The following is a 14,007-nucleotide window of genomic DNA, read 5'->3' as shown; positions in this document are numbered from 1 at the left end:
GGAAATAAGCACTCTTAAAATTGCAAGGTTTAATAACTGTTCCTTTCCTTTTGCTGACAAAATTTGAAATCTCCTCTAGGTCGAATAATATATATATTTGTTAAAGAGTTGGTTGACTTGCTTCCTTTAGGATCAACCCCCTCTTTTTTCATGTTCTCAATAGTTTGAGTAAGGTAAAGGTATTAGCTTGTCAGCTTACCTAGACTGTGCTTTGAAAAATCACGATGACAGTTTCCCTTCAACATAGGAATGTCCATATATTATAATACTAGCTTCCATTACATAAATATATGTTCATCATTAGAGTGGTAATTGGGTAATATTTTTAGCAACAGCTTTATGTCAAATGTCTTTGGTAGATATATAAAAACTAATTCAAAGGTTTAATTCACACTACCTACAATAAATTTACTTCATTACATACCTCTGAGAACCACTTGGAAAAGAGTGAGTGTGAATTGATTTCTAGTATTTGTGCATACTTATACTGCTTGTTCAATCTGATGCTTAACTTCTGTGCCAATGCCTTGCAAAGTGATGTCTTTCCTGAAATTTCAAAAATAACTTTTAAAATAATTCTTTTGTAAAAAACTATTTTTTTGTAAAAAAAACAGAGCAAATAAATGTATGAAATACAGTTTTTCAAATAAAGCGATGAGTGACTGACTGGTTCAACAAAATGACATTTTTATAATAAAGTTTTATATATACTTACTTACTAATTACATAGCTATATTTTCTAACTAGTTCGGCAGCTAAAATTTGAAATTCGCGGTAGCGATCTTTTGTTTTGGTGTAGGTAGTTAACCCAGCCCACTTTCAGGGAAGAGAGGAACAACTCAGCAAAGAGCTTCAATTTGTTCGTACCCTTATGTCCATGTGAGGGCCATTCTGTAATAGGCAGTCCCTGGTTTACGACTGAAAAATCGTCGAAAATCGTCAAAAATCCTAAGAAAACCTTACTTTTAATGCTCTGGGTGTGTTGGAAACGATGCAAACTGCATTTTTATTGAGTTTTTCATCAAAAAACCTCCAAATTTTGATTATTCTGCCATTTTGGAGCCATATTTCTTCCGTTGGATAGGCGTACGACGCGTCGTAACCCTGGAACATGCGTCGTAAACCGGGAAATAATTTCTGATGAATAAATGTGAAAAGCTTTGTAACCTCAGAATGTCGTAAGCCAGACGCATTGTAAACCGAGGACTGCCTGTACTTGGTAAGTATATATAAAATTTTATTTTATTATAAAAATGTCATTTTTATATAAGTAACTTACCAAGTAATTACAGAGCTGATTCCCATACTGAGAGGAAGTGGGATATATGGACATATTCTACCCCAAAACATTGGTACATGTAATGAATTTGGGAACTGAAAAAATTGCCAGAATTGATACAATGCTTGTATTTCACTGACCTTCTGAGCAGTTGCTAAGGCTACCAGGAAGAGGGTCTTCTTAGTCAGATTCCTTAAGGATGTGGAGTTAAGAGGTTCGAACTGAGGCCCTGAGAACCATTTAAGTACCACATCGAAATTCCATGACATTAGCTTAGTATTCCTCTGCTTGCAGGTATCGAATGATCTAATAAGATCAGAAAGGTCCTGATTCACGGATAGGTCCAGACCCCTATGCCGAAAAACAGAGCTGAGCATGGCCCTGTAACCTTTAATCTGGAAGAGGACAAGCCTCTGGGGGTCCTCAGAAATAAAAGAAAATCTGCGATTTCTGTTACAGTCATCTGAGAAGACAAAATGTCATTTCTTCTGCACAGAGTGCGGAAGATAGATCACTTGTTCTGGTAGATGTTACCGGATGACTGATGTCTACACTTAGAAATAGCTTCTGCAGCTGCTTTTGAAAATCCTCTAGCTCTGAGGAGTTTCTTGACAGTCTATAACCTGTCAGAGCTAGAGTGGACAACCCTTGATGTGTCCTTCTGAAGTAGGGTTGCCTTAGAAGATTGTCCTTTTGTCATAGGAGCCTTGGGAAGTCTACTAGGAGTCCCAGGAAATCCAGGAACCACTCTCTTAGGGGCCAAAATGGGGCAATAAATGTCACTGACACATTCTGATGCGATTGGAACTTTTTCAGGACATCTCTTATCATGCCAAAAGGAAGGAAGGCATACAGATCTTTGTCCGACCAGTCCTGCAGCAGGCATCTGTCGTCCATGCTAAGGGATCTGGAACCGGTGAACAAAACAGAGGGAGACCATGGTTTCTTGAAGTTGCAAAGAGATTCAGACTAGGTCCTCCCCACAGCTTCCAAAGGTCTAGACCGGTGGTTCCCAACCTTTTTAGTAGGTGACTCCAATCATGCTCCTCCAGCCATAACCGTGGCTCCGCTGGTTTTATGCAGTGTATGTTAACTATATAATTTATGTGTTGCATGTACTATATTACTGACTGTAGGCTGTAAAAGCAAAGAACAAGTATAATTTTCTTGTATGAGGTACTGTAAGGCTGAAAAAAGAAGAGACAAAATGAACATGATTAAATTTAATTCACTTTAATATGAACATTTTTATCAGAAAAATTTGTGTTATATTCCACAAAGGCACACTATAGATAAAATGGTTTCTTATCAACTGATAACTGATTTTAATGGGAGCCTTGGGGCTGGATTTCACTGATAAGTTTGTCCATTCATGGCTCAGTCGTAGAAGGTGCTACTCTTAAATCATGTTCAGGCTGCAACCAATTTCTGCTTTTTGTTCTGATGGCAGCTAGGGATGCAAACCCCGATTCACACAAATACATTGTAGTGAACGGCAACAACACTTTCTCAGCCTCCCTTCCAAGGACTGGTTTCTCCTTCTTCTCAGCAGTCCAGAACACGCCTAGTGGTTGTTGCTGAAAGTTGAAGCGGAGAGTTTCATCATGTTGCACCTCGATGAGCTCCTCTTGCAGATTTTGAATGGAAGATTCTTCTTCTGAAAGGTCTTCAATGTTGACATCTAAGGGTCTGCGCACCAATCTGTATTTGTCATGCAACTCTTCATCCGGAATATACTTCTTAAACTCTTCACTCAGCTTTTCAAGGTGCTCAACAATGGTACTTTGTACGTCCAGAAGCAAGACGTCTTCTTCGTCTTCAAGAAAAAGGTTCAAGAGTGGAAAGGACACATTCTTCCCCCTCTCAATCTTTCCCTTCCACAACTTCAGCTTTGACTTGTATGCTTTGAGATTTTCTGACACAGAGAGATGAGTTTCATCTTTTCCTTGTATAGATATATTCAGCAAGTTCAACTCTGAAAATATGTCTGTCAGTATGCCAATTTAAGTAACCACCAGGAGGGGAAAGAGGAAATGGGCAAAGGAAAAAGGGGAGGGGGGGCAAGGAGAGGAGGGGGAGGAGCAAAAAGAGGAAAGGAGAAGTGAACAAAGAAAGAAGAAGAAGAATTATAGAGGAGAAAGAGAAGGGGGGCTTGGAAAGATGGGAAGGGAGTCGGGACAAAGGAAAAGGAAGGGGAGGAGTAGAGGACGACAGCTAGGAAAGGAACAAGGGAAAAAGGGCCAAGAAAAAGATGGGGGAGGAGTAAAAAGTAGGAAGTAAAGATATAAGAAAAGGGAGGACAGAGGAGGGACAAGGAAAGAATATGGTGATGGTATCTTTTGGTTTTAGAAGCCTCAGTATTACTGTGATCTAATGGCACCATTCATTGGGAAGTGAAGTGTTCAATTTCTGTTGCCTGTACACCACTTTTACATATTTCAGAATCTTAAAGACAGCAAGACTTTGAAATGTATACTGCACATTCCAGTTCAGTATATGGGTAAAATACATCAGTTTACCAACATAAGATGAGAAAGTTTCTAGAGATTGCTTCTCGTTACGCCCATGCAGCTCAAATGACAAGTCGACTGTGTGTGGCTGCCTGGCTCAGACTGGACGTGGATGATTCATGTTCGAAGGACACAAGATACGTTATTAAAATTTCCTATATATAAATATATACGTGAGTAGATTTATGAAGCCAGCAGAGTTGCTTATGTTTTGAGACAGTATTGGTGGTTAGGACATTTGCATTAAAATTATAATACCCAAGAAATATTTTTTATGCATAATCAGCAGTAATATGCTCTATAATAATGGCAACATGGAAGTATAGCATATGCTGAAAACATCTCACTATAGGGAATTCATATTTTTTGATGATGTGAGACTTGTGAATTCTTGGCGACCCCAAGGTTGAGAAAGGGTGGTCTAGACAGACAAGTGGATCTAAAGTCCATTCCGTGGGAATGACAATTGTGTCTGCTCAGCTGGTCTGCCAAGACATTCAAGTCTGCCTTGGATGAATCTGGTCACTATTTTTGTCTGATTCTGGTTTGTCCAGAGGAGGCGAACCCTCACTGCTTTGCAGAGGGAAAACGAGTGAGTTCCGCCTTGCTTGCATATATAAGACAGGGCTGTGGTGTTGTCCGAATGGACTGCCAATGTCTCGCCGAACACCTCTGATGCAAAGGCTTGTAATCCCAAGTTAATGGCCTTTAACTCCTTTACGTTTATGTGCCACTTTTTCTGCTCCAGTGACCATATCCCGGAGACTTCCTTGTTTCCCAGGAGAAATCCCCAGCCTAGGTCTGACATGTCTGCATAAAAGTTTAGGTTGGGGTTCTGAATAAGAAGGGACTTCCCTTCCAGCAACTTGTCTTCTGACCTCCACCAAAGCAGGTGCTTCTTAATCTCATAGGTCACAGGGAAAACAATATTGCCTGGATGACTTTTCCTGTCCCAGCTGGCTCTGAGGAAAAACTGAAGTACTCTCATATGGACCTCCCGCAGGAAACGAACTGCTCTATGGAGGCCAAAGTTCCGAGGAGACTCATCCATTTGTTGGCTGAGCAGGTCTGAAGGGAGAGGAACTCATCTGCCATTCACAGACAGACTTCACCCTCTTGGGAGATGGAAAAGCCCAAAAACTTGAGAGTTCAGAGTTATCCCCAAATATACTGTCTTCTGAGACGGAACCAGCTGGGACATTTGAAGATTGATTAAAAGACCTAGATCCTGGGCTAGAAGGGTCTTCTGAAGGTCCCCTGTGCACTGCTCCTTCGTCCGTGAGCGAAGGAGCCAATTGTCCAAGTAGAGTGAGATGTTGATGCCCATGAGGTGGAGCCATCTTGCAAGAGGGGCAAAAAACCAGTGAATACTAGAGGGGCCATCGGTAGTCCAAAACATAGGGCTCGAAACTGGAAGACCCGGTCCTGGAAAACGAATCTCAGGTACTTTCTTGAGTCCGGGTGCATGGAGACGTAGAAGTACACATCCTGCATGTCTATTGAGAGCATCCACTCTCCTTGCTAGACATCAGAGGTGCCTCACACTGAGGGACCTGGGGCAACCCGAACGAACTGTAAGGTAAGGTATAAGGTTTGATGAATGGAGGATAGAATAGTGATTTGTCTCCATTCTGAATTTTGTCCTCTGAACGAAAACAATCTAAGCGCTGACATCCAGAACCAGTCTCCACCCTCTTGAAGCCTTGGGGACTACAAAGAAACAATTGTAGAAACCCTCCAAGTTCACATCCCTGACTACTTCTACTGCCCTCTTCTTGAGGAGGGAGTAAACTTCCTCCAAGAGGGCCGAGAACCTCTCTGAGCCTAAGGAGTAGGCGGTCAAGACAATGGGCTTCTTGACTAATGGAGGTTTTCCCTGAACCAGATAGAATAGCCCTCCCTTAATATTTTGACAATCCACTGCTCCGCTCCTTTCTTGCTCCACCTCTCCCAAAACAGAAGGAGCCTGGCACCTATTGGGGCACGAAGGACAATGGTTTTCACTTTCTTGAGGAAGCATTAGGTGAAGGCTTTTTAATGGCTCGGGACGAAAAACGGATGTTTGCCCGAGGTCTAGATGAAGACCTTTGTCTACCTCCATGAAAGGGATAAGGCTGTAGAGGTGAGGCCGACTTGGTGCTGAAAGAGGGCAGCTCCTTTGGGTGCCTTGAAGACTGTGACAAAAAAGATCCTGACTAGATTTCTTTTGCAGGGTTGATGCAATCTCACTGACCGTCAACTGCCGGAACAAGTAGTCACGAACCAGAGGGGAGAGAAGAAGTGGTATATGAACACCACAACTCACTCTTCTTTAACACACCCATCATGAAGAGAGGGGCCAACTCCAGAGTAGGGTCTCTGACACCTTTATCAGTGCATGAGAGGACACCAAGAAAATCCGAGGCAAAGTCTGCAGGCAAAGAAGGGCAGTCCTGTATCTTCCAGGCAAGGGTGCCCAACGATCAATCCAAAAAACTGATCACTTCAAATACTTTGAACAGGTTCCTATGCAAATGGTCAATTTCGGCTGAGGAAAACATAACTTTGGCTGACGAAAAGGCTGATCTCTGCGAGGAGTCAACGAGACCGGAGAAGTCCCCTAGGAGGAGGCAGCAGCACCCAAGAAAGGAGCTTCTCCGGTGGCATAAGAAGAATATCTTCTGTGAGTCGAGAAGGGGGTTAACTGAAGGAAGCAGGCACTACTGGGCGCACGGGAGCCACTGGGAGCTTTGGCGCTTCTGAAAACTTGGATGCTAATGGGAGCTCAAACACTGCTACACTATCAGGCGCTACCGGGCGCTTGCGTCAGCAAAAGGAAGAGTGCTTGGGTGCCAAGCTTTGACGTTCTACATCCAAACGCACTGGCAAGAAACTTTTCGGGCTATCCCAAACACTGCAGGAAGGCTCCGAATCTCTTACTTTCTTGCAAGGCACCTGAGGGGTGCGGGTGACATCCAAGGCGGGCCTTTTCAATGGCCTTGACTCATCACTGAAACGCCACTGGCACCTCTGTTCAGGGCTAGACACCTCTAAACTCAAGGAAAGATAGAACACTTCCGAAAAGACGCCTTTCCACTGGCTGTCTGTCGCACCCTGGGACTTCACTACAGGAGTGACTGAGGGGTTGACTATTCGTGGGCAGACCCCACCGACCTCCCTTGGGCCTCTGGTATGGCTTCTCCCCGGTTCAGGGGAGTGTGCCAGGGACCTTTGCCTAGGAGAATTGGCAGGAAGGGCAGCCAGCTCCTCCACCAACACTTCACTAGCACTGTTAGCACTCACTTTACTCAGTTGGTCCATTAGGGCTTGGACCGAAGTCCCTAACTGGGCCACAGAATTCACAATTAACTCGAACTTCTGATCGAATTTAGACTCAAGGTTGGCAATGGCACTGGGGTCAGAGGTGAGGGAGCCAGGTGCAGGATCAGGTGATACAGCTGGAGAACTGGGAATAAAGGACACTAAAGGAACAGAGACAATAGGCACATCAACACTACTAGAAGACCTAGCAGATTTCTGACTAACTGTAGTCTTGTTAACATTCCTAACTGTCACTTTTCTCTTCCTGTCCATCTCTAACTTGGATAGATGAGAATTTAATACTTTCCATTGTTTTGAATCCCAGTCAACACATTCAGTACAAGTTAATTCAATAAAACAAACTTGACCCATGCAATTCGCGCAAATTGTATGTGAATCATACTTAACTGAAGTCAATCTCGTATTGCAGCCTTTACTGCAATAACGGGTAAGAGACATACTTGTGTCAGACATGGTTAACCCTTTAACGCCGACTGGACATATTTTATGTCGATGAAAATTGTCTGTCAGGTGCCAAGTGGACGTAAAATACGTCGACTACAAAAAGTTTTTTTAAATATTCACGGAAAAATACTTATAGGCCTAGTTTGCGAAAAATTTTAAATCATGCGCCTTGAGGGATGCTGGAAATTCACGGATCACGCTGTTGTTTTGTTTACAAGTGTGATCCAGCTGCGCATGCGCGAATTTCTTTCTTCTCCCACTAGAAAGCATCAGCGACGCATCTCAGAAATTCTTTTGTCACTTTGTCATAATTTTTGCACCATTTTATATTAGCCGTTACATAAAGTTTTATATATGAAAAAGTGCGCAATTTCAGGTAGAATAAAAAAAAAAAAGCTATGGTTGTAGCTTTTATAAGTTTTGAAATATTTTCATATAAATCACGATGTGCCAAAATTTCAACCTTTGGTCAACTTTGACTCGACCGAAATGGTCGAAAAATGCAATTGTAAGCTAAAACTCTTACATTTCAGTAAAATTCAATCATTTACCTTCATTTTGCAACAAATTGGAAGTCTCTAGCACAATATTTCGATTTATGGTGAATTTTTGAAAAAACTTTTTCTTTACGTCCACGCGCTAACTCGGCCGAAAATCTCAGAAATTCTTTCGTCACTGTCGTAATGTTTGCACCGTTTTATATTAGCCGTTACATAAAGTTTTATATATGAAAATGTGTGCAATTTCATGTAGAATACAACAATAAACAAACCATGGTTGTAGCTTTTATCAGTTTTGAAATATTTTCATATATATCATGATGTGCCAAAATTTCAACCTTTGGTCAACTTTGACTCTACCGAAATGGTCGAAAAACGCAATTGTAAGCTAAAACTCTTACATTCTAGTAATATTCAATCATTTACCTTCATTTTGCAAGAAATTGGAAGTCTCTAGCACAATATTTCGATTTATGGTGAATTTTTGAAAAAAACTTTTTCCTTACGTCTGCGCACTAACTCGGCCGAAAATCTCAGAAATTCTTTTGTCACTTTGTCGTAATGTTTGCACCATTTTATATTAGCCGTTACATAAAGTTTTATATATGAAAATGTGCGCAATTTCATGTAGAATACAACAATAAACAAACCATGGTTGTGGCTTTTATCAGTTTTGAAATATTTTCATATAAATCACGATGTGCCAAAATTTCAACCTCTGGTCAACTTTGACTCGACCAAAATGGTCGAAAAATGCAACTTTAAGCTAAAACTCTTACATTCTAGTAATATTCAATCATTTACCTTCATTTTGCAAGAAATTGGAAGTCTCTAGCACAATATTTCGATTTATGGTGAATTTTTGAAAAAACTTTCCTTACGTCCGCAAGCTAACTTGGCCGAAAATCTCAGAAATTCTTTCGTCACTTTGTCGTAATGTTTGCACCATTTTATATTAGCCGTTACATAAATGTTATATATGAAAATGTGCGCAATTTCATGTAGAATACAACAATAAATAAATCATGGTTGTAGCTTTTATCACTTTTGAAATATTTTCATATAAATCACGATAAGTGCCAAAATTTCAACCTTCGATCAACTTTGACTCGACTGAAATGGTCGAAAAACACAATTGTAAGCTAAAACTCTTACATTCTGGTAATATTCAATCATTTACCTTCATTTTGCAACAAACTGGAAGTCTCTAGCGCAATATTTCAATTCATGGTGAATTTTGAAAAAAAACTTTTTTACGTCCGCACGTTACGAATTCATACATCATTTTGTGATAATATTTTCTCTGTGTTGCTTTGATCATTTTACGATTGGTTATATACCAAAATCATTGCAATTTAGTATAAAATAAAAAAAAAAAAAAAAAAAAAAAATAACTCATTATTTAACCGTTTTGCTCACAGCGCAATTTGTATACAATTACAGTATAAACGAAATTTTTTTTGCGCTGTCATATATTCCAATATTTATATATGATAATGATATTTTTTTCATTTCTGATGGTTGCATACTAAACTTCAGGCAATAACAAAAAAAGGAGGCAAAAATGAACACTTAATCTTAAAAACTAAGCGTGTTGTTTTTTGAAAAAACTTTCTTTCTGCTTTGGCGCTAACCCTCAAACCGCGCCGGCATACGGGAGATGCTTTTGTAAATAGAGGCTCGGCGTTTAAGGGTTAATGAACAAGTCTGCTATTAAAAAAGTCTTAATATTGAAAAATGAGTCTCAATAGTGACTAAAGTCAAAATCATGAAAAAATTACGGTCTTCTAAGAAAACCTATCACTGTTTATTGCCAAAGGCTACCAAAAGGAAAAAAGGAATACGTCACCAATCTGTCTCAAACCAACAAACAGCAAAGCAAACGAATTCCAAAAATAGCAGAAACAAACTGAAGCTCTTTGCTGAGTTGTTCCACTCTTCCCTGAAAGTGGGTGGGGTTAACTACCTCTACCAAAAAAAAAAAAAAAAAAAAAAAAAAAAAAAAAAAAAAAAAAAAAAAAAAAAATCGCTACAGTGGATTTCAAATTTTATTTGCCCTACTAGTTAGAAACTATAGCAATGTAATTACTTGGTAAGTTACTTATATAAAATTGATATTATGTCAAATGTAGAAAATAACAAGCAAAATACAACAGCTATTTTTTATCACTCCAGATAACTACAGTAAGCATAAATGCAAACCTTTGTGCACCTGTAGTGCTAATCAAGGCATAGGTAAATGCCTTGATTAACACTAGTGTCAAAGTCTACTGAAAACATATATTTTTGATACAGGGCAAAAACCTGTCAAATCTCTCACCAATTTATACATACTATAAATAAAATTAATTAAGAACTTGCATGTTGAGGTTATTGATCTTTCTGTATCAGTTAACTACAGCTTGTCTGATGTCTCTATAATGAAAATGAATGTTAGTTAAGCCCAGCTAATTTAAAATAGGTGAATGCCATTCTGGTAGGCATCAGACAACCTGAAGCCTAATTATGTTAAAAACTATTCGCATATGAAACACAGCAAGGCTTGTGAACCCTTATATTATTCTTACAGGTTAGTCATATACGACACCATGTATGAACTACTTATTAAAGCAAGGAATGTCTCTAAATCAAAGTTTAATGCCTGCTTTGGATCTTTTTAATCCAACAGCAGCACTCCTCTGCCTGCCACACATCCTTCCCTTAAATCAAAATACTTTATGTTGACTTTGGGAACTGATCATCAACTGCAACATGTCATCAGACGTTTATTCAGCCATGATTAATACCTGATATTTATCCTCATCAACTCATTATAATAAGAGGTCTCATCAATATATCTGAGAATGTTAATGAAATTCCAACTATTCGTGTACCTCATATGTTGTGAAATATAAACATCAATTCTTGAAGAACTATGTCAAGCTAGGCAGCAAAGTTTGAAAAAAGCCTATGTATATACTTCCTCTAGGGTACCTAAATCAGTGGACATGGTTAAGAATTTACCAATAACTGAGTAAGCCTCCACAATCGATCTCATTTCACATCAACTGGGTTTGAAACACCAATCTCTTATATATATTAAAATGTGCTTCCAATAGAATGTGTAAATGCATACCTTTTCAATGAACAGGCAAAGAAAACAGAAATACTAAAGAAATCAGTAAAGGAAATGGTCAGTAATCAAGAAACTGCAGAATCTTGAAAGTAGATTACAGAGGATGGTAGCTGTAAACAAGACAAGATGAAAAAGTAGATATGATAAAAAAATGAAGAAAACTTAAGTTGCCATAGGGACAATGGTGAAGGTTCAGAAGAGGGTAGTGGTGCAAATATCTGACAATACAACATTTAATCCAAAAGATCAAAAATTAAAACCTGATGAAGCGAATAAGATGGTGTTGGAGAGGAAAGAAATCCAGTAGAAATGGGGAGACAGGAATGGATGAAATGAAAGCTAAAGGTAATACAAAGTTCCAGCTAACAAGAAGGAAGAAAGCAGTTATAAATGGGAAAATAAGTATTACACAAATTGTTTTCCAGCAATTACAGGAGGAGACCTACCTAACTGGGGTCTCAATAGTCAGGAATGAATCTAATTTTGCAAACAAAGTCAAGTAAAACAAGAAACTGAAATCATTCACTAATTGTACAGTTAAGTGGTGGTGAAAGTCAGGAAACTTGAGCAACCAAGTAAGAATACTTGTGTATTCTTGTATCTTAGGCCATGGAGGTAGTAATGATTTAATTTTTGAGGTACAAAGGTAGGACACAGTAAACCTCTTGACAAGCAATCTAGAATGCTTTGTCAATACAGAAGCAGAGAAGACAAATGGGATGAAAAATTGAAATGGAGAGCCCAGAATACACACCTGACTCACCATTAGATGACAACACTTGCTGATTACCCACCTTCCCACATGTATCACCCTCAGGCCAAGCCAGAGGTGTACATGTTGACAGAACATGGAGAGGTCTGGGGAGGAGGAAGAATCCAAAGATGTGGCCATGTCAAAGAGGGAGTAATGTATTCCTTCCTGATGAGAATGACAAACTCTTTTAGGTCTTCCTCCTCTTGTTCCCAAATCTTTTCCACTGCAAAGGGAACTGACTCACACACACTGCACAGCCAAGATTAGGACTGCAGTTCCTAACCTACAGAAGAAACAGCATTGTTGGGGATCCACAGACATGGAGGACATTAAGCACCTACACATTCTCTCGTCCTTTACACATTTGCCAGCCACTCTCCTAGGGCACATCAATCCCACCAAAAAAATCACCAAACAAAAACAGAAAACAAGTTTCGATGTGGCAGTCACCAGGACTGCCGCAAGACATCCTCATTCAGCATCCCCAGAAAAAGTGCTTGGTGATGGCAGGTGAGTGGGGGTTCACCCCCTTTAACCCCTACCACCGTTAACTACCTTGTTTGGCAGGTGAGTGGGGGTTCCCCCTTTAACCCCTACCACCGTTAACTACCTTGTTTGGCAGGTGAGTGGGGGTTCCCCCCTTTAACCCTTACCACTGTTAACTACCTTGTTACAAAGTTTCAACAAATGATTCCAGCTTGAGCTGAGGAATACTTCTATATAAAGGGCTCTGGGTTGAATTTCCACATGAAACAAAAGACCAATTCCCACCTACTGAATATTAGGAGAACAGAATAGCCATTCAAAGTAAAGAGTGAGCACCAGTAGTAACAGAAAGACTCTCACAGAAAATTTCAAATAAACAGCACTTAATGCACTTAATGAAGCCCAAGGAACACAAATCATAATTATTTGGAAAAACCATCAAAAAGATAATGAAAGATTTAGCCTGAAACACAAAGAATGTTATTAATGAAACTAACAACTGATAGTATTCTGGTGAGCAGTCATCAAGTTTGTTCAGACTGACACACCTAATATGACAATTTTCTGCCAATAAGGGAACTCCACAGCATGGATATGTACATGGCAAGCAAGATTCTTCTTTTTTTTTTTTTCTTTGAACATGTCAGGTAAGAGCAGACACAAATGAAGTGATGGATTTTTAGTGCTAAAATAAACAAACATTTGGTTTTCAAATCTTGAGCTGCCTGAAAAACAAGAAAAGTTATAAAGGCTTTATTTCCACACAAATGATGATAGAGAGTAAATAAATGTAAGAGTTAAGCTAATGAATAAAAAATAATGACACTTAGCAAAATGTGAACTAACATAAAATGCTTTTTCTCTTAAACAGTAACTTATCTCTCCATTAATCCATTAGACAGCAAGCACTGTCCTAAGGTAAAATAACAGATTTTTCCTTGTATAAATTCACAAGGGCTGGTTTGCTGTATGGAGATACATGGTAACATAATTCCATGTCCAAAGAAATAAGCCTAAACATTTTTTTATTTCTCTAACAGTCTTAATTACAACTATAAAATAATGAAAGCCAAATGATTAAACACTGTGAACAGAGCAAATACTAGCAAATTTTTAAAGTAATTTGTATTTTTCCTAACATACAAACCTGTAGGTCTTCACATAGAATTTAGCTTGCAGGTGTGAGCTGGAATGGCCATTTAACTTTCAGACAAGGTTGTTAACTACTGATGGTAGGGGGGAAGCCCCACCCACTCACTGTCTGCATTTCACTTTGCCTTTCGGCCCAGGTATCAGAATGAGGGGTGGGCTGTAAATATAAAGACCTTCCTACCTCTTCTAGTGGAGGAAATGATCCCTCTCAGAGAACATGATACTTCCTCTGATCGGCTATAAGCAGAGGAAGCGCTTGCTTGAGCTGCTGGACCAGGGAGAATTCTCTTACCCAGGGAAGCATCGAGCAAGAAAAGATATGTCTCTTCCCTGAGATCATTGAAATGATATAACATTCTAATGATCTCCACAATAGGCCTCTGCAACTCTGCTAGGAGAGAAACACTCACCAGAGCCCCTAATAATCTCTTAATCATTTGGTGTAT

General features: G+C 39.5%; 1 protein-coding gene across 1 annotated transcript in view; it reads right to left on the bottom strand.

Moving 5' to 3' along the window:
* Positions 1 to 14,007, bottom strand: part of pch2 (pachytene checkpoint 2 protein) — a 61,820-nt gene that overhangs the window by 10,945 nt on the left and 36,868 nt on the right. Inside the window, exon 5 of the mRNA XM_067101463.1 lies at positions 425 to 546. Coding sequence (XP_066957564.1) covers positions 425 to 546 — 122 coding nt within the window. The remainder of the gene's footprint in view (positions 1 to 424; positions 547 to 14,007) is intronic.

Source organism: Macrobrachium rosenbergii, chromosome 57 (genome assembly GCF_040412425.1).
Source record: "Macrobrachium rosenbergii isolate ZJJX-2024 chromosome 57, ASM4041242v1, whole genome shotgun sequence".
In the NCBI taxonomy this organism is placed as follows: Eukaryota; Metazoa; Arthropoda; class Malacostraca; order Decapoda; family Palaemonidae; genus Macrobrachium; species Macrobrachium rosenbergii.
Note: the sequence above shows the minus strand (reverse complement) of the source record. Positions and strands in the feature narration are given on the sequence as shown.